This window comes from Telmatherina bonti (genome assembly GCF_933228915.1).
Source record: "Telmatherina bonti genome assembly, chromosome: 23".
NCBI classification, from domain to species: Eukaryota; Metazoa; Chordata; class Actinopteri; order Atheriniformes; family Telmatherinidae; genus Telmatherina; species Telmatherina bonti.
Window position 1 is genome coordinate 12,202,724 of NC_136632.1, and position 27,177 is coordinate 12,229,900.

At 39.6% G+C, this 27,177-nt stretch overlaps 1 protein-coding gene across 1 annotated transcript in view; it reads right to left on the reverse strand.

Annotated features, from left to right (window-relative positions):
• Positions 1–685: 685 nt before the first annotated feature.
• Positions 686–27,177, reverse strand: part of grm8a (glutamate receptor, metabotropic 8a) — a gene marked incomplete at both ends in the record, with an annotated part of 304,303 nt that continues 277,811 nt past the window's right edge. The window contains 3 exons of the mRNA XM_079263525.1: positions 686–735; positions 2,165–2,270; positions 3,073–3,213. Coding sequence (XP_079119651.1) covers positions 686–735; positions 2,165–2,270; positions 3,073–3,213 — 297 coding nt within the window. The remainder of the gene's footprint in view (positions 736–2,164; positions 2,271–3,072; positions 3,214–27,177) is intronic.

The window sequence follows — 27,177 nt, forward strand, 5'->3', positions numbered from 1 at the left end:
AAGACACCAGGAGGAAACACACTCATCTCATTATGCAGGGGCGATCCATCAGACAACGGTGAGACAAGAATGAAAAAATCGTCACGACCACAAAAATACTTACAAGTAGAGAACAACAGCAAACATGTTTGAGTCTCATAGATTTTTCTTACATTTCTCTTTTTAAATATCTTTTAAAATGTTATCTGTTAAATCTCTTATTGAGCCCCGCCTTCGCCCTTTCATATATAATGTCTACACAGTTTCTGAGTTGATTTTTTTTTTTTTTAACTTTTTCCATTCTTTTATGGGTTTTTTTCAGCTATTTGTAGGTTTTAATAGTTTTGCTGTCCACCACAGTGTCCTATGGTACGTCACATTTCATGTTTTTTCTTTATAATTTCTTTTTTTTTTCATATTTTTTAAAATTTTTTTTTCATTTTAACAGGTAAGTTCATGGTTGGACCAATGAGCTGTGAGCAGCAGCAAAGCAGGCACACTGACTGGCTGTTTATGTGGTCCCACCTCTGTGGTTTTGATGGGGAACAATACAAAATGTCTCATGCTTGGATTCCATTGGGCGCTCAGTCCATCTGCCAGCTCTTCACCCAATGGGCTTCGAACGACGACGACTCCCCCTCTCTTTCTTGGCCCTGCCCCGAGACACAGCCCCTCTCCTGTCCAATCCCCTTCCTTCGTGGTCCCTTCAGATGGCATGATTACTGTAGCTGACATACGTCGTCTTAGTTGATGAAGCTGCGCCGAAATGGGTGAAGTACAGAAGATGGAGACAAACAGAAACAGTGTGTTTGTGGAAGAAATGATCAAATTGAGGATGAAAGGAAATAAAAAAAAAAAAATGTGTGCAACCAAATGAAAAAGGGAGCAGGTGAAAAGAAACAGAAGAGAAAAAGGCAGTTAACAGCAGATCTGAGTTTAGACGATCAGCATTACTGTCACGTCCGTAGACCACTTCAGTGGTTAGGGCTTCCAGACCCGGGATGTCTCTTGTCCCCTCAAGCATCCTGTGGTAAATGTCGATGTCTGTGCAACACCACAGGACTCTAACTGCACTCCTGTTATATGCTTGCTTTTTCCTCATTCCCCCTTGTTTTTTGCACAATCGGCTGCTGTAGTAAAATAGCTTTGAGACTGAAAAGGATAGTAGGTTTTCATAATTTACTCCATAAATCATCTGTTAATGTGTTTCCTCCACATGATGCAACAAAAATGGTCATTTTATTTAATTTACATGTTGGAAACTTATTGTCTTCTTGCAGGCAGGACTCACATCCCACATGCAAACATGCCAAGCACCCCTCAGATTAGAAATGAGCTCATTTGATTGCAGATAAAGACACATTAGACATAAATCTAGTTCCATTCACAGACTAATAAAAGTTAGCATAATGAGACGTGGTCATTTACACACAAACACACACTCCTCTCACTATATACACACAGCTGCTGCCACAGAGGGAATCAACTCAAGCAATAGTAGAGCCTTTATGTGGCAGCAGCTGTGTTTTAGCTACACCGGGGTGTTCAGAGTCTGCCCTTGTGGAGCCAATCAGGTTCTACACTATGACTTATTTAAAGTGAGGTGTGTTGGAGCAGGGACACATGGAAAACCTGCAGGATTTTGGCCCCTGCAGGCCTGAGCTGGACACCTTGAAGCAGAAGGTATTAACGCAGCTTCCTATTGGGAAATTATTATTATTGTGACATGAAATTAAAGAAATATAAAAGTATTACTCGAAACAGTTGGGGGTCGGGAAATTATTTGGCTAGAATGAAATAATGCCACATGAATACATTTCATTTACATTGTTTTTCTTTTCAACATACTTCAGAAAATCATTTGCACCACTATGACAGCTAACATCTGTGAAACAGGTGAAGAAACAACTGTACTTCAAGTTACTAATGCTAAATGAAAAATTGTTTGTAAGAACACAATTCTAACATTGTTTTTGGTTTTTACCAATCAAGTCTGCATTTGCTTATTTACTTGATTTTTAACCCTTTCTAATCTATTTAAGCTTAATCCCAGCACGTTTTCTGAACGATGGGATATAATTACAAATCCTACTATGGAAAGTGGATTATTTTGTTGAATTATTCATGAGCTAATCTCCTGTGGTTTATATGTGTAATTATAAAACTTTGGTGTTCTCTTACTCACTGTTGGTCTCCATGCTCTCACACAGTTCAGTTTTAACTTCTCCGTTTGGCCGATCACCTCCCTTCTGGGTCAGTTTTCCCGACATGGTGGCTGCCGTCACGATGGCCTGTGGAGTCATGCGTTCAACACATTAACAGAAATCTTTGAATTATATCACATAGAAGTATTTTTAGATGCATCGTCATCTTCCCATCAGCATCACCCTCCTCATTAAATGGGTAAAATCATGGAGTCTATTATGGATCCATAATAAACTCTGTGACATATTCCACTGGTGTTCCATGTTTTATTTCTGTATTTAACCAACCATTTCTTTGTTTTTTTGTTTTGTTTTTTTTTTTCTTTTGCCCAACACCTGTTTGAAACTCCATCATGCCTGACTGCTGCTGCATTTCGTCTCGCTGTGTCTCGGGTTTCCTGCATCCACATGTTAGTGTTCCCTATTCTCGAGTGATGAATTGAAACATGAGTGGTTACGTTGTGGTGGTTTACATCTCTGTTGACTTAACAGTGCCAACCTTTGGCTTTTTTCTTTGAAGAGAAGGCAGATTTTTTTTCTCTCTTTTCACTAGTTTCTGGGAGCTTTTTTTTTTCTTTCTCGCTTTTAGTTGCTTTGTAGAGACATGCAAATACTTTGTTCCAGGAGCTGAGCTAAGCTTTAGTTTCCCTCCTTTTACCACATCGTACACACAGAGACTTGTTTTCAGCATTGTGAACATTTATCCAGTTTCTCATTCTATTTAGGTTTTGGTGTGTTTATACTCATTTATGCAAGAAAAATCATCTATTGATTCATTGTACTTGCATAAACTGGGTGTGTATGATCATTATTCTGATGTTCATGTGGTGACCAGAGCATGACTCCTTGCCCTGATGAGCCCAGTTGTTAAGAAACGGGTCCAGCTCACCTTGAAGCTGCGTTTTCGTTTGGGTACGTTTTGCTCAGGGTGGAAGAGGATGATGTAGACTTTGGGCATGTAGAGCATCCCCAGAGAAACGGAGGCAGACAGACTGAGAGAGATTGTCAGGGTGGTAGTCTGGATGTACATCTAAAAGAAAAAATAAAGGGAAGTTTAAAAAAAAAAAAAAAAAAGGGTATTAAACACATTTGCCACATAATAAACTTGAGAAGAGATGAAAAGTGAATTGATGGAGAACAAAAGTCTTTTCCAGTGAATCTGTTCAATACTGTGTTCATTTAGCAGTAAATGTGCCAAATAACATGAAATTCACAGACAGGCAGCCAAATGGACACTGTCCACTTTCCTGAACAAGGTGGCAGACACCCGTCAAAGGTTATAAAGGGCTGAAAAGTGCATATGATGACACCTACACTGAAAATGATCATGTACTTCCTAGTAAAATTGTTAGTTTAGTTAACTCACATCCACTCGGCCAAGTAAGTCTGAGCACAGCTGTAATGAAACAAGATAGACACACACACTTAAAACTGCGCACCACAGTGAGCTGAGCACTAGCCCACACGTCGGTGAGTTTCAAAGAGTAGTTTGGAGGAGGACAGATGTAATGACAGGCTTCACCCACAATCTGGAGAGAGCTGACAAGCTCTCAAGACATTTGGCTTATCAGTCAAGTGCTGCCCTCGGTGTGTATGAAATGGAGGGAAAAGGGGTAAAAATGGAAGAAGTCAGCCTGAAGGGAAAAATAATGGAGGGATGGGAGCGAGGGAAGAAACATGACACAAAAACTGATATTTAGGGAAGCGGCAAGTAAGAAGAAAAGATGAAGAAGGTGACTCATAGCGACAATGGTGAGGAGAAGTAGCATGGTCAACAAGACAACATTGTTTAAAAGTTTAGATTCACTGAAAGAGGTACGAGAACAAATTCCACTTTCATACCAAAGTGACTCCAGCGCTGGTTTTCAGCTTGTGTCTGATTTAGAACCTGTTCTTTCTGTTTGGCTTTGGAGCAGGAAATGTGGTACAGTAACTCAGACTCTTTGCTGCTGCAGATTACAGATCAACTCAGTAGAGGTGGATTTATGGAGAACAACCAGACCAGTACAGAAGAGCACTCCTCATGGCATGCTTTATAGAGAAGAGTCTCAAAGGAGTCACTAAACCTAAATTTAAAAAAAAAAAAAAAAGTAACAAAAATCTGATCTACAACATTAAAGTACACACAACAGCGAGTGCATATTTTTAACATCAGCAGTTGTTTACAATATTGTTCATTCATTACAGTAACAATACTGAGACATTTGTTTAAAGCAGACATTAAACTGATTTGTGCAAATAAACTGCCTTCCTCTGATGCAATCTTATAAAAATTCTGATTATACTGCTGTGAGGTTTAAGAAAATTCTATATATATTTTGACTTTGCAATGTGGTGGGTCAAGAAAAACAGACCAGTCGTCATTGGGTTGTATAGCCAGATTCAGGCTTAAGCATCAGCACCGTTTTAAAAGTGGAATGAGACAAAAAAAAAAGAGCTGTAGCACTGAGTGACTGTGCAATAAGTATGTGAATAAAAAACATTTCATCAGTGGTTTTAAAGAACACAAGTTTTATTATGTCATGTTTAATCACACATCTTAGTTTTGTGTGATGTAATAATAAAAGAAAGGTGGCGCTAGTCTGCAGAGAAGCATTCTTCATACAACACGGTTTAAAAGAAAGATGCCAAGCCAACAACATGATTCATTTGGATTAATAATGAAAGTACACGAAATGCCCCCTTGACAGCACATGAGGTGTTGCTATCCAAGGGGACAAAATAATACCAAGACGAAGTCAATCATATTGCTTAACCAGACAGTACTGGTTCATGGCCAGTATCTCATTACTACCCAGTTTTTCTTTCCACTGCCCAAAAATAGAAAAAAAAACCAAAAAAAACAAAAAACCTTCAGTATTCCCAAGCATGGATGACTGAATGTTAAACACTGGAAAGCTAACTTAGAATATAAACAATATAAAGCAATTTGTATTAACTAATTATAATGGGATAATAACACTGTAAATTACAAAGAAGTTATGACCTCAGGTTCATCAGGTGTTACCGGTCTTAAATTATATTGTTATGATGATGTTCAAAAGAAACACACTTTAAAAATTTGCCTAGAGTTTCACTTTCTTTAGTTAAAAGTTTGTCATTACTCAACTAAACCCAAGACAGCCTGACTGCAGAGCTCTGCGTTGAGGAAAGTTCTGGTTCAGGCTCCTCTTTCATGTCATCTCCACCATATGGCAGGAAGAACCAAAGATTTTTATCAATACAATGCACTGACAAATCATTCTAATCATTATAACCATCCTGCCACTCTCTGCATCATGCCATTAATAACATTAAACACAGTGATTTAAATGCTTTTTGTGTATTAAATGAACTAACAAAATTGGCAGACGGTGTGTTACAACCACCATTTTGCCGTCCGGATCACGGAACTCACAAAATTAAGAGTACTGATAGAAAAAGCATGGAGTCTCCTGCCCTTCTCATAACAACACTTTCAATTTAAATGTTTTAAGTTTTCATTGTATTTAATGTCAATGTCTATCTTTTTTTTTCTTCCTCTTCTCCTACTTGTGTTTTATTGGTGGTCGGCAAACCTTCTCTGTCTAATCACCTCCCAGGTAGCGTTGGGTGTGGGAAAGTTTCTTTCTTCTTGCACTGTGGTGGAGTTAGCTTTAGCCAGAACTGTCCCCACCAAGCCGCAACCTCCGGTGGTTAAAAGTGAAGCCAATGCAGAAGTGCATAAAACTGCAGTTCCCCCTTCATCCGCTAGGGGCTGCAAAACAGAGCAAATCCCCATAGACTCCCATGTCAAAAAAGGCCAACTTCAGGACAGAAATAAACATGTTTACAGCCTGGTTCAAAAATCCATTTTCGGTTCATAGGTCAGGTTTACCTTCATGACAACTGTGGGGGGAGTGAATTTTTTTCTAATTCGCCCGTTTAAAAGTAATTTAATCTCGAAGTTCGGCATATTTATGGGCGTGTCCTTTTGATTGACAGATACCAATCTCCCGCTTCAAGTAAGAAGAACGTAGAAAAACCACGGTTTTTAGCCGGTTAACAACGTGACTTAGCTTTAGCCTGCTTACCTCCATTAGCTGGTTAGCTCCTGTTATCTCCGGGTTAGCTCAGTTAGCTTTTTGCTACAGAAATCTCAGAGTTTACTCCATGTCAATCATCCACCATGACGCTCACAGCGCCCCTCTCAGCTCCACCTCTTTGCCCATATATGTATTTTTCGGGCGAGATGACGCGAATGCCTCTGCCAAGATGGCGATGGTAGGAACCGCCCACCGAGCTTCAATTCAGCTCTTCAGAAACCTATGGGTAACGTCACGGAGGCTCCGTCCATCTCTTTATATACAGTCTATGGTCCACACACTGGAGCTCTGCAGCTAGACTCTTCTCACAAAACCTGAACCAGATGCTGTAGTTTTATAAGAAAAGGTAAAAGAAATGTAAACTATTACTCGAATTGGATCTCTTGAAATCTCCTCTTCACTGGCTTCCATTCAGCAGACTGTATTACAGTGGGTGATGCAGACACATTTCTGTTTCACACAGCTACATGGATGTATCCACTCCAGGTAGGAATGAAAAAATCTAACATTGTTTATGAGGAAGCAAACATATTATCATTATTATGTTACAAAACATACAGATGACTTAGATCATCATGTCTATATGTCCAAAGGTGCGATCACACCGACAGCTGCCAAAGGGGCAGGGAAGTATGCACTCTCCGTTTAAAAGTGGATAATACCAATCTATCTATTAATCAATACTAAACTAAACTATTCCACATTAACAGTTGGTATAAAATAGATAACTGCACAAAAAGTTCAGCTTTTTTTTTTTCCTGGGTGACCTTCCTTTCATAGAGTAACAGCAAAAAAATGTGTTAGCCAGAGGTATAGAGCTCTGCCTGGAGCACCCCTACAGCCTCTGACTGGATGCTAACTCTTAAACATGCACATGCATGCTCCAAAACACTGAAAGAGGACAAGATTTCACCAGTTAAGCCAGAAGAAATTAATGAAATACACAAGAATGAAGTTGCACATTTATTTATTCTTTGCCAAAGTCTTTATTTATTGAGTTTTTCCCATTTCTTGCCGACAAACTGCTGCTGACTGATAGTAGTGATTCACCACATCAGAGAGAAACAGATGGAGACAGAAAAACATGTTTTTACATGGAGAGAAAGAGGAATGAATCAGAGATGAAAAAAAATATCAAGATGGGAGTGAGGAAAACACTTTAAATAGAATAACCTACAGAAAGAAAGCTGGATAAAAGGAAGAGAGATTCCCTTAAGCTGTGGACTGGCCTTATCAGAACAGCTGAAGCTCAGCTGGAAGTCGCTTCTATTACAGTTAGCCTTTGGTCCAAAGTTGGATCTTCACACACAGACATATGTGCAGAGAGGCACATAAAAATGAAAGCGGACATCTACCACCTTGCAATCCGGTTTATAACCACTTAAAATGTGAGTTGTAGAGAAGCACTCTGCACTGAGAAACGGTTAATGAACTATGGATGGCTGCATTCAGTTTGTTGCCTTAAGGCTGAAACATTTCACATGTATTGCCTCTACTCTGCGATGAAACGAGTTTCAGAGACAGAAATAGTAGAGCAATAATAGGCCGATGTGCACTTAACACCTTGGCAGAGAAGACAGAAAAGAAAAAAAAGATAGAGACAAATGACATTTGATAAAGAGAAATGATTGGGTTTATGTAATTACTTCTAAAGTCATGAAAAATTATGCCTCAGTAAAAAATCATTGGTCAGTGTCAGTGAGTAATATTACCCACATTGATTGGAGTGAAACGTTCATTACAAAGTAGCATTTTTATTGTCATCCATGTAGGAATAAAAAAATAAACCTTTGTATTTTTCAGTTGTGTTTAAAGGCATCCTGTTGAACTCATTTGGCTTTTTATCTGCAAAAATCAAGTATTGCTTTTATGAATATGTATTTTAATGGAGTCTAATACAATCACATCCAAATGGAAGCATTCTCATAGCTTAGAATGAGTTATTTATAATGATAATTGACGATACTTGACAAATGATCCACAGGCAAAACCATGGATCATTTTGTGTGCTGTCTTCCATTGAAATGCACTGTTTGCACCACAAGAGGGAGGAAAAATGGCTAAGCAAAGACAAAAGAAATGAAAACCGGGAGAAAATGAGACTGTGCATGAGTATAACGTTTAACAGATGGAAACAAATTACGAGGAAGAGGTACTTCAAAGCTGATAAGGACGTTGCAGGTTTCTGCTGGACGATAAGTTCAGTCAATTCAACAGTGAAGTTTATTTAGTTTTTTTTTTTTTTAATTGGTATATTTTGCAACTATTTTAACCTCTCATTTTGAGTCAGATAATTTACTGTTTCTTGCAGTGATGTGAAATCAGCAGGGTAGCAAAGCAGAAAGTAATAATGCGATCATTTTATTTATATAATTAGTTTACTGTATATATGTTTAACTTTATTTTATTGTGATTATTTCTTAAATATAATCTTATAATGACTCAACAGCACCACCTCCTGGCTAGACATAAGAACTACATGACTCAGCTTTGCGCTATATTATGATCAAAACCACACCCTCTATTGCAGGCACAATTCTACTCTGCCGTTTCCTCTTATATCATCCTAACAATGTGTGTTTGCGCATGCGCAGTCAGTATCCCCATATAAAATCCTTTAAGTAGTAAATGATTCTGTAGTGATAATAATGTGTGCCACACAGCACTACTCGGTTGTTTGCAATTAGTTAGCGCACCACTAGATAAGTAATTCTCACACACTGGGCTATAAACTTAAGGTTTGCTTAAATTAGCAGATAATAGACTTAGACTTAGACTTAGACTTTATTGTCCCCAAAGGGAAATTCTTTTTCACGTACACAGCACATGTTTGACAACAAAAAGGACAATAACACAGACCACAGAAACAACATACAAATACAATAAACAGAGTACACTCAGCGCCCCCTGCTGTTTAGAAATGTTATGACTGAGGGGATCAGGCTTTTTCCCAACCGAGCCTTTTTGCACCTGAGCACCCTGTACCTCCGTCCTGAAGGAAGAGGGGTGAGTTGTTCATGAAGGGGGTGTATGGGGTCCTGCTCCATGGAAAGTGCAAAGCGTCCAATGGCTCTGTTGTTAAGCTCTGTAAGGCTTGGTGTGGGGAGTCCTATGATTTTTGCTGCGGTGTTGGTTACCTTTTTGAGTTTAGTCCAGTTCTTAACAGTCAATAAATTGAAAAAGCAAGTTGAACAGTACAGAATAACAGGCTGGATAATGGACTGATATAACCATAGGAGTAGAGGTGGAGAAACATAGAGTCCTTTCAGTTTCCGGATTATTGATAGTCGTTGTTGGCTTCGCTTTTGAATGTCCATAATATGCTGATCAAATGTTAGTGAACTGTCTATTGTTACTCCAAGATATTTAAAACTGTCCACGATTTCAACTGTTTGATTGTCAATAGCAATGGGTTGCTGTGGTGAAGTAGAGCTGAATATGAGTTCCTTTGTTTTATTGACATTGAGGTACAGATGGTTGTCTGTGCACCATTTGGTGAAGTGTATGACAGTGTTGTTATAATCCAAGTCCATGGTGGAGTTATTGTCCTTAAGTAATGCGAGAATGGCAGTATCATCTGAGTATTTAAAGTACTTGATGTGAGGTGAAGGACTGATGTTGTCATTTGTGTAAAGTGTGTAAAGGAAAGGACTAAGTACACACCCCTGCGGTGCTCCGGTGTTGATGGTGAGGGCAGATGATGTTGTAGAACCCAACCGTACGACCTGCTGCCTGTTGCTCAGGAAGTTATGAAGGAGATGAATCATTCTGGTGGGAATATTAAGGTGGTGCAACTTCTAAAGTCATAAAGTCATAAAGGACACATGGTTTGAAAAACACCTTTCTTTGGGGAAAAATTGTAAACAAACATGAACTTTGTTCTGTAAAGAATATTATCATATCTCATTTATCACTTATGTTTATAAACCACAGCACAATCTGCTCAAAAAGCTGATTATCTTTCAAAGAAAAGTATTATTAATATTATCAAATGTTGCTAAATGTGTTTTTTTCTTTTGTTTCCTTCTTTTTAAACGACTGAACCATATTGGCCAAATGGAGTGATTGCAGCTCTACAGTGAAGACAACAATAATCAGAAACTGTAAAGACCAAGATTATTGTTATAATTGTCAGCCAAGGTAACAGGAGCACATGAAGACTGATGGTGAGGAAATCCCAGTTCAGAAACTCCCTCGTTATCCACTATTCCTCATCACCATTCAGCAGCAGTGGATGTATAGCAGATCCTGAATACTTAGTATCTATCTAAGACTGCAATTCACGAGACATACGGCTGATGATGACAGGCAGCTTAATAGTTTAACCACAGATTAAAGACTGTAGCGATAGTAGCCTTCTTGTCACAGCAGACCCATAAAATAATTGAAGCATGTCAGTGTAAGTTAAAGCTATAGTTGGTAATCTTGCTCAGAGACACTTTATTTTTTTTTATTCTGGGTGAAGTGGTCCCTCGTCCTGAAAGTAGTCCATACATTTTGTAATCATGAACAATAAAAAAATATAGTTAGACCCCTCGTTTACTGTAAATCTGTATAAACTCTGACCAATCCAAATGTTCGGACCAAAACATAGTTGTTAATTTCTTATTCTTCATCAGCTTCTTCTTCCGTCTCCCCTCCTTCCCCTCTTCTAGCGCATACCTGATAGCCACCTCCTGCTAAATGGTCGAGAAAGAGATAATCATTGGTGGAAAAAGCTGCGAACTAGAAAAGCCTTAGATCGCATGTCTCAGTTGCATATTTCAAACAGATTATTGATTGGAGGGGGAGGAGCCAAGACAGGGTGCCACTTTCAAAACTTGCTAGCTCCCCAACAGAACCTACCAAAATTTTCTTTTCTTTTCTTTTCTCACCAAAATTAATGTCAGAGTGTCTACATTTGCACAAAAAAACAACACTGAAGCAAATGAGGCCAAATGTGAAGATTCAATGATAATGTGTCTGACAATGTGTATGTGCATTCATAAATCAGCATGTGCTCCCCTTTTCTTACCATTTATTTTCTTATACGTATTTATTTTGGTTTTTAAAGAAAATAGCTAATAAAACATCTAACAGTTGTATCTATACATAAACTAACAATGGAGAAGAAGGTTAAAAATGGCATATTTTCACTAAGAGTCTTTCAGAAATCACCTGTTAATTTTGTAATAACCAGCCGTTTTGGGCCAAATGAGGTTAAACAACTTCAAATCACACAATGTTTGGACAGCCTTTCTATAATGAAAGGCAGAAGTATCTTTTAAAAAGATCTCCTTGTCACCCAACTCTAGTATACCATTCATCATTTTAACTCGGGATACAAAGTGACTTTTAGCCACTAGGGCAGTGTTGCAACCCTTCTTTAACACACCTGAATTAGATGAAGGGCTTGTTCACAGGCTGCAAAACACTCCAATAGTTAAAAAAAAAGTTCAATTATCTGACTCAGGTGCTTCGGAGGAGGATCGAGTATCACATAAAGTTGTAATTTCAGCACAACTCACTCCATAACTTGTTATGAAAACATCAACATTAGCCCTTTACTTATGGGACAAAACAGCTGCACTGCTTCTTATTGAAAATTGTATAGAAACCATTAAACTAAACCAGAGCAGTTGCTGCCGTAATTTACAAGCAATAAGACACTACTGTTCGTGTATGGATTTTTACTAGTTAACAAATTATTTTACGCTTCGTGCACACACTACTATCGTGGAAAGCACAAAAAGAAACACATACAATACACCTTTCAAGTTAAAGGTGAATGATTTGGTTGTTGAAGAAGAAAATAGAGCTGCTGCAGTGTAGGTGCTTCAGGTGTGCTCTCCAGCCTGGAAATTATAATTGTTGTTCCGTCTCTGTTATGAGTTCTGTTATTATGTTTACCCTTTTTGGTTGACTGTAAGTCACGTTGATGTTTGTTTCCTGTATTATTTTGAAAAGGGTGCCTTTTTGTGGATGGTAGCTTGTGTTTAGTGCAATAGATGGAGAACACTGCCACCTGCTGGCTATACTCTGTAAATAGCAGCTCAACAGCTTTTAGTGGCTGAAGGGTTATTTTCTCCCAAGCACTCCGTAAGAGCAGTCGGCAGTCACGTCTTCTACTTCTCCTTGCATCTAAGTCTCTTAAAAAGGCATGATCTGTAAGTTTGACCGACTGTTATGATAATTCATCTTACGCAGGAAAACGATTGTCTTAAGTTTATGTTTGCGAACGTAGATTCTATTTCATTTTTGGAAGTTGGCTGTTAGCTAGTTGCTCTATTTAGCTTGGAATTCATAAGCATGGAAGATCTGTCTTAAGTTCATAATGTGAGTTCTCATCATACAGTTGAATGGTGACTACATGTACTTTATTTTTCTGTATTGTAGTTTTACAAAATCAATCCAAATAAGGATGCAGTCCATCAATAAAAGCTCTGAAGAATAGCTGTCTGCATAAGCTAAATGGCTATATTTGGCTGAGGGCAGAAGACTTGTAATTTAAGTTTATCATTCTTTTACTTTTTTATATTTAAATGAATAATAGGAAATGCATTTATTGCATGCAAACCAGCCCAACGTGCACAAAATGTTTTGGAAGACATGTTTGCTTTGCTTTGTAGCCAATTAGCTTAAACCGGCCTCACTTTGACTTTATTAAACAGCAAAATAATGGACAGACGTTTACTGCAATGTTATGCAGATCATCAGGCACTTACTGCCACTGTTTTGAATAAACTCTAGCTAAAAGATGTGGAAAAAAATACATCACAATTGGGTAAGTTTGCACATCAGGCAAAAAGTAACAGTAATCAGTAACAGGACCACGTCATCTGCAAAAAGCAGGGACCCAATCCTGAAGCCACCAAGCCGGATCCCCTCAACACCTCGGCTGCGCCTAGAAATTCTGTCCATATAAGTTATGAACAGAATCGGTGATAAAGGGCAGCCTTAGCGGAGTCCAACCCTCACTGGAAACGAATTCGACTTACTACCGGCAATGCGGACCAAGCTCTGACACCTGTCGTACAGGGACTGGACAGCTTGCACAATGGTGTCCGGTACCCCATACTTCCGGAGTACCCCCCACAGGAGCCCCCGGGGGACACGGTCAAACGCCTTCTCCAGGTCCACAAAGCACATGTAGACTGGTTGGGCAAACTCCCATGCCCCCTCCAGGATCCCAAAGAGGGTATAGAGCTGGTCCACTGTTCCGCGGCCAGGACGAAAACCGCACTGCTCCTCCTCAATCCGAAATTCGACTATCCGGCGGACCCTCCTCTCCAGGACCCCTGAATAGACCTTACCAGGGAGGCTGAGGAGTGTGATTCCCCTGTAATTGGAACACACCCTCCGGTCCCCCTTCTTAAAAAGGGGGACCACCACCCCAGTCTGCCAATCCAGTGGCACTGCCCCCGAAGTCCACGCGATGCTGCAGAGGCGTGTCAGCCAGGACAGCCCCACAGCATCCAGAGCCTTAAGGAACTCCGGGCGGATCTCGTCCACCCCCGGGGCCTTGTCGCCAAGGAGCTTTTTGACCACCTCAGCGACTTCAGCCCCAGAGATAGGAGAGTCCACCCCTGAGTCCCCCAGCTCTGCTTCCTCATCGGAAGACGAGTTGGTAGGATTGAGGATGTCTTCGAAGTACTCCCTCCACCGACCCACAATGTCCCGAGTTGAGGTCAGCAGCTCCGGAGCTCAGGAGCACTGCTTCTCCCTCCTGAGCCGCTGGATGGTGGACCAGAATCGCCTCGAAGCCATCCGGAAGTCTTTCTCCATGGCCTCGCAAAACTCCTCCCATGCCTGAGTTTTTGCCTTGGTGACAGCCGAACCCGCATGCTGCTTAGCCTGTCGGTACCCATCAGCTGCCTCCGGAGTCCCACAGGCCAAGAAGGCCCGATAGGACTCCTTCAGCTTGACGGCATCCCTCACTGCTGGTGTCCACCAACGAGTCCTGGGATTACTGCCACGGCAGGCACCAACGACCTTAGGGCCACAGCTCCGGCTGACCGCCTCAGCAATAGAGGCACGGAACACAGCCCATTCAGACTCAATGTCCCCCGCCTCACTCGGGACATGGTTGAAGCTCTGTTGAAGATGGGAGTTGAAGCTCGCTCTGACAGGGGACTCAGCCAAACGTTCCCAGCAGACCCTCACAACACGTTTGGGCCTGCCAGATCTGACCGGCTTCCTCCTCCACCATCTGAGCCAACTCACCACCAGGTGGTGATCAGTTGACAGCTCCGCCCCCCTGGCCGCAGGTCCGACGATACGACTACAAAATTGATCATCGAACTGCGGCCCAGGGAATCCTGATGCCAGGTGCACATATGGACACTCTTATGTTGGAACATGGTGTTCCTTATGGACAGTCCATGACGAGCACAGAAGTCCAATAACAAAACACCATTTTGGTTCAGAGGGGGGGGGGGGGGGGGGGGGGGGGGGGGGGCATGCCTCCCAATCACTCCTCTCCAGGTCATTGCCCACGTGAGCATTGAAGTCCCCCAGCAGAACAATGGAGTCCCCAGAAGGAGCACCCTCCAGCACTCCCTCCAAGGACTCCAGAAAGGGTGGGTACTCTGAACTGCTGTTCGGCGCATAAGCACAGACAACAGTCAGGACCCGTCCCCCCACCTGAAGGCGGAGGGTAACTACCCTTTCATCCACTGGGGTAAACCCCAACGTGCAGGCACCAAGCTGGGGACCGATGAGAATGCCCACACCTGAGCAACTCCAGAGTGGAAGAAAGTCCAGCCCCTCTCGAGGGTACTGGTTCCAGAGCCCAAGCCATGCGTCGAGGTGAGTCCAACTATATCTAGCCGGAACCGCTCAACCTCGCGTACAAGCTCAGGCTCCTTCCCCACCAGAGAGGTGACATTCCATGTCCCTAGAGCCAGCTTCTGCAGCTGGGGATCGGACCGCCAGGGTCCCCGCCCCTTGCTGCCACCCAGCTCACACTGCACCCGACCCCTATGGCTCCTTCCACAGATGGTGAGCCCACGGGAGCAACAGACATCAAGCATTGTACATTGACCCCAGAAATCATCCATTATTCCTTACATTAGGCTAATGTTTGGGTCAAAAGTTACTCAGTATCACTTAAAAAAAAGAATGAAAATGCAACACAGATATAAATGTTGCTCCTCAGACAGTATAATGGCTTTCTTAATTAGCTATCACTCACATTGATGCTAAGCAGGTATCTATTAGTGAGCCGCTAATCAGAAGGGACAATGATCTTGGGGTATCTGCAATTAAACATAGTCTCTGAATGGACACTCCAAGTTTGCAGCCTTTCCAAGCCTGATAAGCACCTGCAACACAATGTCTGAAAAAAGCTCCATTGTATAAAGAATACAAAGTTTCCCAATCCAGCAGGTTGGAAAATCTCTCTGCTTTAAACAAACCTGTTATTCCTTAAATTAAATTGACCCAAACCTGGTATGAACTGTAAAATGACAGTTTTTCACCTAGTTTTAGGTGAGAAATCTGAAGGTGTGTAAGACCATGTTCATTCAGAATTATTTACAACTCCAAAAGGTTTTCTAACACATAAAAGCAGAGACAAGAAAAAACTTTCTTTCACTTCTTATGTTTGATGAACCAAGACATAAAACAGCTTTTACACAGCGTCTCTGATTATTGCAACTGCTTTCATACCCAACAGCAAGAAAAGGGCTGGTGAAATCAAAGAGGTCTGGCAAGCAATACGCCCAGCTTAGCCAACAGAGAGGAGGAGGTGCAGGAAAAAAAAGAAAAAAAGGCTGAATGAGCGAAAAATATTGGGAATAATTCTGGGAAAATATAAAATAAAAAAAGATTCCAATTTTGAAGGACAGCTGAACTTTGGTTCCACTTTCTGCCACCCCTGTCACTGAACTGTCTTGCCAACAGTTAATCAATCCTCCTCGTCACTGAACGTCTATTTGAAATAAATTACCACTGACTACTTTGCTTGATGTCCTGTATCAGTAAATTGTCAGAGAAGATGTGCAAGAAAAAAAACCTGTAGAGTAAGAGAGCATTGTTCCTGACTAGTTTTATTGCAAAAGATGTCCTCCATCTTTAAATCAATCCCTGCCACCCAATGCAATTTGTTATGACTGACTGGCACTTCGGAACACACTTCAAACTCTTCTGTATTTCTCTTAGGAATGCTTGTCTCTGTCCTCCATTCTTTGTTTTGCTCTTCTTCATTATACACTGTCAGGGTCCTTCAAATATGAGATGACTTTTTTCTTGCAGCGTCAGCTCTTCATCATTTAATAAGCAAACTGATAAGGATTCAAGGTGTGTGTCCTGTGAAAAAAATAAGAGCTGAGTCATTTCAAATTGCTTAAAGGTCCTGGGGCATGTCTGAGAGGTGACAAAGAGTAGGACCCAAGTGTGGGATGATGAGGCGACAGGCATGCAGGCGTAGGATCGAGGACTTTAGTTTAAGAATAAACAAAAAGCACTGAAAAGGCAGAATGATCTAGAAAGTAGACTGCAAAACTAAAAGAAAAACTAACTGATGAAACAGCAGATACAAAATGATGACAACCTCCAGGAAGGACACGGACCTTTAAAGGAGTCAAAAAAAGCAGAGTATTTATATAGAGGGAGTTAATGACAAAATGAGGAAAAAATGTTGCAGAAAACAAAGGGTCCAGTTTCAGAAAGCAGGTTTACCTAACTTGAAAAACAAATGAAACTTTGAGGCAGTTTAAGGATTAACAACTCATGGATATATAGAAAACTACAGCTGTAACCAATAAAGAAGGAAAAGAAAGAAAATTAGATTGAAATTTCACCTGATATCAGAGCAGGCTGCAAAAGGGTCAGCTTGTGGGTGACAGCTTTAAAAGCTGTTGGGAGATCCATGTAATTAGAATCAGGTGTGTTGGAGCAGGAAAACATGTAAAGCCTGCAGCGTTGTAACCTTAGAGCAGGGATCGAGAACTGGATTTGGGCTCAGGCCCAATTTTTTCTGACTAGCTGAATGTTGGTCAGAATTATGTCAGAGCAAAAATGAATTTCCTACTAAATTCTGTTGTATTTAATTGTATTTATGTTTTTTTTTAAATATTATATCTAAATGGAAACTGTAAAATGTGTTATTTGTGTCCTGTGTGTGCTCCATAAGCATGCACTTTAGCATTGTGTGGGCTCCAGTCTCCTCTATTGTTCACCAGTAGATGAGAAAGTGGGTCAGGGACATGTCAGAATTAAATTCAGCTGAAACAAAACCAGTTATTTCCCTCATATTGTTTGACACTTTTGGTCCTGAAGTATATATCTTTAATGATTTAGTAACCATGCTGCTCTGATCTGTTTCTTCCTATTTTTTCTGTGAAAACTGACATTAAAAAGCAGTAAACTTTACGCCTCCAAACTCAGTTTGGAGGGCTGAGACGAGAAGATTCCCCCTGGGTGAAGTTTCAGCTTTGGAGTAAATTCCCTTTACATCACCCAGCAGTGGTGATGCAGACAAAGAGTTTGATGGAACTAGGTATGTTTTTTTTTTTTTTTTTTTTGCTAAAGATTGTAGCAAAACATTCACTGCTAAACATGTACTTTCTCACAACTTCCTCTGCTCCCAATGACGCAGATGACATGCTATGCGTCTCTCTCTCCCCCTCCTCTCTTTAGCTTGACCATCCTTAAAGGGGTCCCATTATGGTATTTCAAGTTTTCTGAGTTTTCTACAGTGTTACAGTGTTGAATCCCCATCAGACATGTGAACGGCACTGTTTTTTTAATCACCTAAACGCATGTTTGAGTTTGAGTTTGAGTACCAGCACTCCGTTCAGTTTCCATGGCGACGAAAAACGCGTCGTTTTAGAGAGTTTTTGTACTTGGAAATCCTTGTGATGTCCCTGGGGATAAGGTTCGATGATTGGTTACCTTCTACTGGTTAACAAGGGCATGTACAAATATATCAGGCGGGTGGAAAACGTCGGATAAAGTTATTTCCAATGATGGCTGGTGAGTTTACCAAAGAGAGACATCCTGCTGCATTCATTGCTGTGGGTTGTTGTTTTCCACTTCGTTTTCAGGGTCTGATTCAGGTTCCAACATGTAGGGCTGTATGCTATGTGTTGACATTGTATTTTGTTTTTTTATTGAGTTCATATTAGCCTAATCCTTCTGTTTATGAGATGTTACAATGACGGCGAAAGCAGTTGCGGTGCGCGCTCCCGATGTAGTGCAGTGGCGGGAGGTGGGGCTTAATGCGGAAGAGTCTCAATCCATTCGTTTTGCCCACAGGCTGATCTGACAGCCTACAGAGAGGGTCGGTCTGAAGTAAATAAAGCGATTTGTGACAATAACTGGATCAATCCCAGCCTTTCTGGCCTCAGAAATAAAAATAAATTAGCCTGAAATGCACATAATAGTTCCACTTTAAAGGAGCCGTGCTGTTCTTTAACACTGGGCTGTGAACAACAGGGCTGTTTGTGTACTGACAAATAATTCTTGCAGTTAATTTTTTATCAATTTAATCTAGTTATTGCTAATTTTGGCACGTAAGCCTCCAGTTGCCAACCACTGTTATAGAAGATCAGATTTGGACATCACTATATCATTTCATCATCCATTTCAAGTAAAGAACATTTAGCTGGAAAATTAAAAGTACTCATAAAAGTTTACAAAAATAGTCTTAAAATACTTTATTTTTCCAGACTTAATATTTATCTATCTTTCCTTTGTTTGAATTAGGTTTGACAAACATCAAAAAAGGCACATCTTTCTGAGGTATGTCGATGCAATATACAACCTTCTGACTGCATCTCACTATGTTAAATTCATCCTGCTACCGCTAAAAGAAGAGAGAAATCTGGGCGTGCTTTGATGTTCTGACATTGAACATCAAAGCATCAGTCATGACAAGAGTGGAAATAAACAATGCAAAAAGTTGGAGCAATTGCAGTGAGTGTTTGGTTCAAGCCACCACTCGTTATGGTTGAGAACAATTTTTCAGGAGAAACCTTTCTTGCAGAAAAGACAACTAGAAGCGGAGAGGAATAAGAGATTTTGGAACATTTTGTGTGCTCACAAAGTTTCTTTGGAAATCTCTTTTTCTACTAGAGCTTGTTAAACGCTCAATCTACACTTCTGGACACAGATATAACACATATTTCTGTATTTCTGACACAGTGAACATGGTCAACATGATGAGGAAAAAAAAGCTGTGACACAAGAGTCTCTGTCATAATGTTTTAACTTTGTATCAGTGCAGCTTGATTGGGCCCAAGCTCACTGCTCACCAGCCACAAGTGCCTCATTACTTACTACAAAATAGCACTTAGGTACATTTTTTCCAGTGTAAACCAAACCGATCTTGACTCCGTCTGTGTGTGTGTCATAAAAGAAGTGCACAGGTTGTGTTGCAGCTGTATTTTCTCTGCCGCAGCTTGTTAGCGTTAGCATATCAGCCAGTAGCTTGATGTGAAGCACTACAAGACTCATGGCGTGTCTCAATCAGCGCACTAACACTACTTTGCACACTATATTTCAGTGTGTAGTGCGTTTACACTGACTTTTGTGCAAAAAACTCAGTTCACTGAAAGTACCCGGATGCTGCCCTAAACCCGCCCATAAATGCAGTGTGGAATGATGGACACTTTGCGCACTAAATCGACGCCATTTTGCTGACGTAGCGGAAGAGGATGGACTTTCCATCAGATTACCAGGTAAATAATGGCGGAGTTTAACGCCGGTCCAGACGGGGATTTATTTGTATAAATGTAAGTATTAAATTATTCCGTTATGATTGTGATTTATACTGCAACCTGCTAATCTATCCCTGACGACAGCTATGGATCTGACCATTTGTCAGACTCGGTAGTTAGCACTGTAGGTTAGCACACTGTTAGCAGTTTTTATCCGCCGTAGTGGACGTATACAGGTTATATGTGTTATAAATGATGAATGCTATAGGTTCTGTATGTTCCTTGATCCTTGTTGAGCATCCAGATGAAGCATTGTAGTGTTTATAATGTAAACTATTAATACCGATATAGCGCCAGTTTTTAGAGAGCGGTCCGTTACTATGGTTACCACTGATGCCATAAATCTGCATCATATCGTCAGATCTGTACTGCTAAGACTGAACAAGGAAATATAGATATAAAATAAACATAGTAGTGAATTTAGTTGGTATGATTATTAGAGTGCAAAGTGTGAGGTGTGTAACTTTCTTCTACATGGCTCCACCTCGTCTGTCCCTGATTGAAAATCGATTGAGTGAGTGTATGTGTGTGTGTGTGTGTGTGTGTTAGTTTAGTTTATGTTGTAGTAGGTGTCATGTAATATTTACTGAATGTTTTGTGTGTTTTGTGTATGGGAATAAATTAATCATAACAAATATTTAATTATATTTGAAAAATGTAAAGAAAAGTTTGTTGTAGTTCTTCATTATATAGAGACACACAATTTGTTTCCCATTCGCCAAATTATTTATTGTTTAGATATAAATGCAGTCATGATCTGAGGAGTAACACATCATTGCCATCCTCTGCCTCTCATCAGCCTCACAGACGGTTCCTGGAGATGCTGCTGGTTCTCCTGCTGGTTGTTCCCCAGCTGCCCTCCTGACGTCTTCATTATCATCTGCTCATGCAGATGTTGTGGAGGACGGTGGATGTTCTTCACCTCCTTCCACAGCCTTTAGGAAGACGGACCTCCACCTGGTCTCTAGGATCCTGAAAGACCTCTCCACACACACCTGGCTTCTGACAGGCAGCAGTTGAAGCGAGCATGCAGGTGGATTCAGACAGGCTGCCTGAGGAGCGTCATGAGGAAGATGGACTGCTACAAGCAGGGGGAGATTCAATAAAGGATTCAATAAAATGTTTCTATAACAACTTTGCTGCATCTCTGTGTCTGAGCACCTTCTTTACAGCATTACATTCCCTACATTATCATTTATAATCCGTTTCCTGTTACCAAATGTGCACAGCATCAGAGTAAACACCAATTAAAACAGATGTGTTTAACGTAAAGGACATTTTTTCCACTGAAAATATCTTTGCATATTTAAAAGCTGTTTTATTAGTGTTTTGATTTGCACTTCATTATACTAATAAGCATGAGGGAGACATGCAGAGACACATGACAGTCTGATGTTGCTTTGTATAGTTAACAACTGAGATAGATCACTCTAGTGTAGGGCATAATATAGGATGATATGATACATAAAGTTATGTTTTGCAGATTAGTTCATTTATTTTTTACAACTTCCTAAAAAGAATTTAGTGGGACGAACCGTCTCTGAAACGATAAGCCAATAATGAAGCGAGGCTGGCAATAGGTACGCACTCATGTACCCACTCATGTTCAGCCTATCGGAGGAGGATCCTTCGTCACCTTTAATGCGATGTAGTTTCATGAGAGAAGCTAATTCATTCTCGTAATTTAGCGCTTTGTTTTACTTTTGGCGGCAGAAGAGTTGTGGTCAAATGCGAGTTCGTCACTACCGGTTAGTGCTCTACGTCCAGTGATCCATTTGGGACAGCACTTACCCATCATAGTGCGCACTACAGAGAAAAGTGCGTAGTGCACACTATGCACTGCGTTCCAGTGAACTAATGAATTGAGACACAGCCTCAGTCTGCTTCGATGCTTGCAGAAAAATGGTGTCACACAGTAAGGAAATGAAACAGAAGTTATCTGCTTCCTGCTATATTTGCCTAACTTTCTAGTAAATAAGTCTGTTCCTGTGGCCTTATGTTTTGTAATTGTGGGAAAATTTGTGCTGCAAAAGATTAAAAATTGAGTCATTGAGCTGCAGTGCATAACCTCAACCCCCCTTTTGTAATTAGAATGAAATGATTTCAGGAAGAAGGCATCAACATGCCTTTTTGGTGAAAACTGTTGTGGTCCACTATTGATTAAGTTTAATTCAGAAGGATTGGCAAACATTTTTAATTAAACTTTTCTTTTTTCCTAATTGCAACAAGTAGTGCAGGAAACAACTGTTCTTTCTTGTGCTGCATCCATTAATAGTCAGTACAGTGTTGGCTGATTCAGAAAATGCTGTTATGTGGAAGGGATTAGTGCTCAAACTTTTATCGAATGAAAAGTTGTAATGAGTTATGAAGTTTTGCATCCACTTATTGTCTGTGGTTTGCATCCTGCATCATTGAATATGAAGCATTTTTATGGCATAGGGTTAAGCAACTGTGATGTTTGCTTTTGAATTGAATGTACACCACAGGGAAACTCTGAAATCTTACTGGCTTGTTACTTTGAGCATTTTGCATTTATCTTGCATCCTCTCTTCTATGAGCTCTTCTTTTGGGTTTCCTTGTTGAATTATGGTGCACTTTCAAAACAGCCAGTGCGTGGATATCCACTTGCTGGTGCATGATGTGATGCCACAAAGCAAAATGCAGCCATCATGTGACTCCCCAGACTGGAAATGAAAAAGTTTCTCAGCCCCAGAAATGTGCATACTGAATGTCAGTGCCCCATTTAAAAGAGTTTTAAGGTCAGAAATGTATGTAGTATTGCTTTTGGTGCAGAATAGGAGAAATAAAATGCCGACTTCATGGTCTGACTTCTCAGATTTTTGTCTGCCAGGCATTTTATTCAGCATTCAGGCTTGAATGAGACCTCCTACATTTAGTCTGAGTGAACACTTACAATCAATTGCCAACCAAGAGATGCAAAATTATTGCAACAGCCTAGCAGCAGCTTTAAATGCAGCGCATAGTGGATTTCTCTTGGGATCATCAACACCATACTAATTAAATTTGGCTTCTACAATTGGTTTAATTTATCCATTTCCCAATGATTTAATTTTGTGTTTTATTATCATCATATTATTATCATTCTTGTGACTAATTAATCCTGAGTTAATTATTTTAAACCCGATTAATTAAAGTTACCTCATATGTACTGTGTTATTTCAGTGGAGATAAGCAAATGGAAATTTTTTAAAAATCCCCTTTTTAAAACGATGGAGCACAAATGAAATGCAAAACAAAAATCACATTTGTGTTTGAACTTTTGCTTTTTTAATGTGGTTCGTATCTCACATACAAACATATGAGAATGGAGATATGACAAGTTATGGTGCGAAAAGAAAGGTGGATGTTTGGAGCTTAAAAAGAATCTTGCAGGAAATAAATGAGTGATTTCCGTTCTGTGCGTGTGAGTGTGCTTCCATTCAGGTATTTGTGAATGTGAAACTTACAGAGCAACAGTATCGCATCGCAGTGCAAGGTCTCCCTAGGGCGTCTCCCCCACCCCAAACCCACACATAAAATCTGTCAGAATCTCCCCCGTTTGATGTCAGGATCTGACACTTACTGTACATCTCCCCACTCTCAACCAAACAACCAAATCCCAGCAGAGCCCCTGTAAAGACTGCAAAAGCACATTCCTTCAAAATTAAATGAAAGACTTGCACAGCTTTTGCCCACACAGGCTGCTGACGATAATCGCCCTCATGATGTGGTAAATACTTTCAGAATGAAGACAGTGATGTCTTAATCCAACAGAAGGAACGAGAAGAGTAAACAACATTTTAAAAACTACGGTTCAGAACTGATGTGGTCTCTCTTCATGCTATTTGTTTATTACTGCAAGTATTAGAAGCATATTTAGGACTAAAAAGAATCCATACATTTTTCAAATGTTTGCATTTCTAAAAACAACAAGCAGTTGTGTTTCCTCTCATTTTTGGTTTCCATATTCCCTCTAACTGCTCTTCATATACTGATTATACTGACTATATAAAAAAAAATGTTTTGCTGAAATCTTAAACTGAGGTTTATTTTAGTAAAAAAAAATTACATTAAAAAGACATTTAAGAAAAAAATCTGTTAGCTAACGGGTTATAGAACAGCATAAAATGTATTTGCAGCAATTTTTAAGTTACTGTAATCGAATATATGAAGAAGACTTTATGTTTCACTTTACATGTTTATTGAAATCTCATGTCCACTTTACATGAACTAAACAAGCTAACATGCTAATGAAAGAAATCAAGTTTCCTATTTAAAGAAAGATATCATTTTATTTATGTAACTTTTTTTTTTTTTACTAACTAGGGTTGGATGAAATCCTTCACATAGTCATAATCATATCTGTGGTTGGCAACAGTGAGGGAGTTTTATAGTTTGGCAAAGAAAGGAAATGCTAGCTAAGCCACTTCATTTTCTCCAACAGATGAATACTCATGTCAAGCTAATAGCATTAAGCCACAAGTCAATGATTGCCTGTGAAGTGTTGCATGCTGTCACCACAATCAAAGTAAAAATAAATAAATAAATAAAATAAAATAAAATAAAATAAAATAAAAAAAAATATATATATATATAGATATATATATATCTATATATATATATATATATATATATCTATATATATATCTATATATATATCTATATATATATATATATATATATATATATATATATATATATATATATATATATATATATATATATATATATATATTGAGTAGCAGAAGGCTAGTACACACAAGTCACAAAGCAAGTGAATAAATAAGCAAACAAGGACCGTTTTTGTATGTTATGGTATGGTACAATACAGTTTTACCAGTAAGTACAGGACAAACATTGGTAGTTTTGTTTAAACCTATACTCATATTTGCTTTTAAAATACTTTTTTTTTTTTATCTTCTCCATTGTATATGTAAGTAGGCTAATTGAAGATTATATGTAAAATCTATTAAGACATTTGTGTGAACATCTTACATTACATTTGATCAAGTCTATACAATATGTTATGTCCATAATATGTTTGGTTATAACTATTGCATAATTACTGTAATAATCACATATTGAACATTTTCATTATTTTTTTTATACATATATCAACTGATTTAGTTACTTGATGATTGACAATATATATTACAGCCTTTTAAGGTATTAAAGTATTTTCTTGAGAATAATACAAACTGTATGGTGAATAAATGTCCAAGACGATGACCTTGAAATGGATCAAACAAAAGAAACTAACCAAGAAGTTTGATTCTGTGCCGGTAATAACTTTGGAGCTGTGCGAAGAACAATGCTGTACAAGTTGCTGAACATAATGGGAAATTTCTTCATATCCTCTACACAATACAGTGAAGAAACAACAGCGGGCCTGAAAGATAGAAAGTGTTCAGGAGGTCATTCTCCCATGGAGTTTTCAGCTTTATTGAGGATAAATTATAATTTTGTTTCATACAAAAACTAGAACATTTCCGTTTTCCTCTGGGATTAATAATGCAGATTTAATTTGATTTCATTGTTTTCAGGTTTGCATGAAGATATTCTGAAATCAGAGGCACAACTAGCATTTAGAACAACTTGCCCCAGCAAAATGAACCTGGATTCAGCTCAGCTTTTCTATTGACTTACAGTCAAAACAACAATGCCCCCCACCGTTCCATCTCCATACTCCCAATAGAGACAGTGATATGCATTCAAAGCACAGCGGTTACACCTTTAACAAGTAAAAGAGAATTCATAATTGGGATGATTTTTCTTTATTCCATTGTCTTTTTACTTATATTGCAGTTACATATCTGCATACAAATTAGCACACGTCTTCCTGAAACGTTCGTGATGGATCATTATTCACCCCCCCCTTCTTTTGAATCATCCCTTCCAAAGTCACAATAGTTCAGCACAGCCACACTACCTGATTCAGTACTTCTGTGCAGCTTTTTGCCTTGTATGGTGACATTTCGCCATCTTTTCCTACACCCTCAGCTCCCAGTTCGTCGCTCTCTTTTGAGCAATGTGTTCACCTCCTGACCTCCTTTGATTACAAGAGATGGATTACCAACAGTTACTCCTGCTTAAGGATCTGGGCAGTTGCTGCATTTCCACACAGACCACATACAGCTATAAATCTGTTTTTGGACATTAAGCTGCAACAGTGCATTTATTTTGTGTGTGTGTGTTGAGCAGGGCAGAGATGCATTTGGGGAGCGTAGTCCTTATAAACTCCTGGGAATCACCAGGAAGGCAGTTATGCTCCTTCTTTGGAAGGTAATTTGCTGTTGTTGTTTTTGTTGTTGCTGTTGTTGTTTTGTTTGTTAAATGCATATCTTAGTTTAGATTTTTGGTTTATGTCTATGTCTTGTCTTGTTTGTGAGATAGGCATGGACAACGTATCAAAGACACATGGTCCAAGGACTGTACAAAAGCCTCCTCACTGACAACCAACAGATGTTCAAAACATACAGCTGTGTCTAAAACACTGCATAATTTACTGTGCTTCTAACCTTATGGTCACTTCACTCACTGAAAACTTATAGACACTGTTTCTATACATTATCTAAGACACACACCTATGTAATCATGTCACAATTTTTTTTTTAAAAAAAAAGAAAAAAAAATAGCTTTATCCATAAAAGCTAATTTAGTCGGGTAAGAAATGCTCCTATCAGGCACTTGTAGTAATGCTAACTCTGAGCAGCCCTTAAACTGGTATACAAGCATAATAAAAGAGTAAAAGTCTCACTCAGACAAGTCTTTGAAAGCAACTGGTGTACACATAATGACTCAAGAGTGAAACGCCTGCTGTGAGAAAACATGCACGCAGAGCAAGTGATTTTGCAGGTTGAGGGGGAATGGCGCCCTATCCCGCTGTAGGAGGCAGGAACATAACCAGTTGACCATATTAAAGACATCTGGAGAACAGGAGAGATGGCTCACTGGGAAACAAAAAAGGGAATCACAGAAAGAGGAAAAGACAGACAAGAGACAAGAGTAATGAGAAAGTGCTTCCGTCCATTGCATCAGGCATAGGAATGATTGGGCACACACAGAGATGGCTGGAGAGAAGCCTGTGGTTAAGGCTTTGCAGCAAGCACAGACAAGCAGAAGGGAAGCACACTTTCACATTCACACCATACAACCTTTCACATGTCTGCAGGGCACGGCAGAAGCTGTCTAAAGCCAAGATCCTCGGCATGGTAGCACGACCTATTTCAA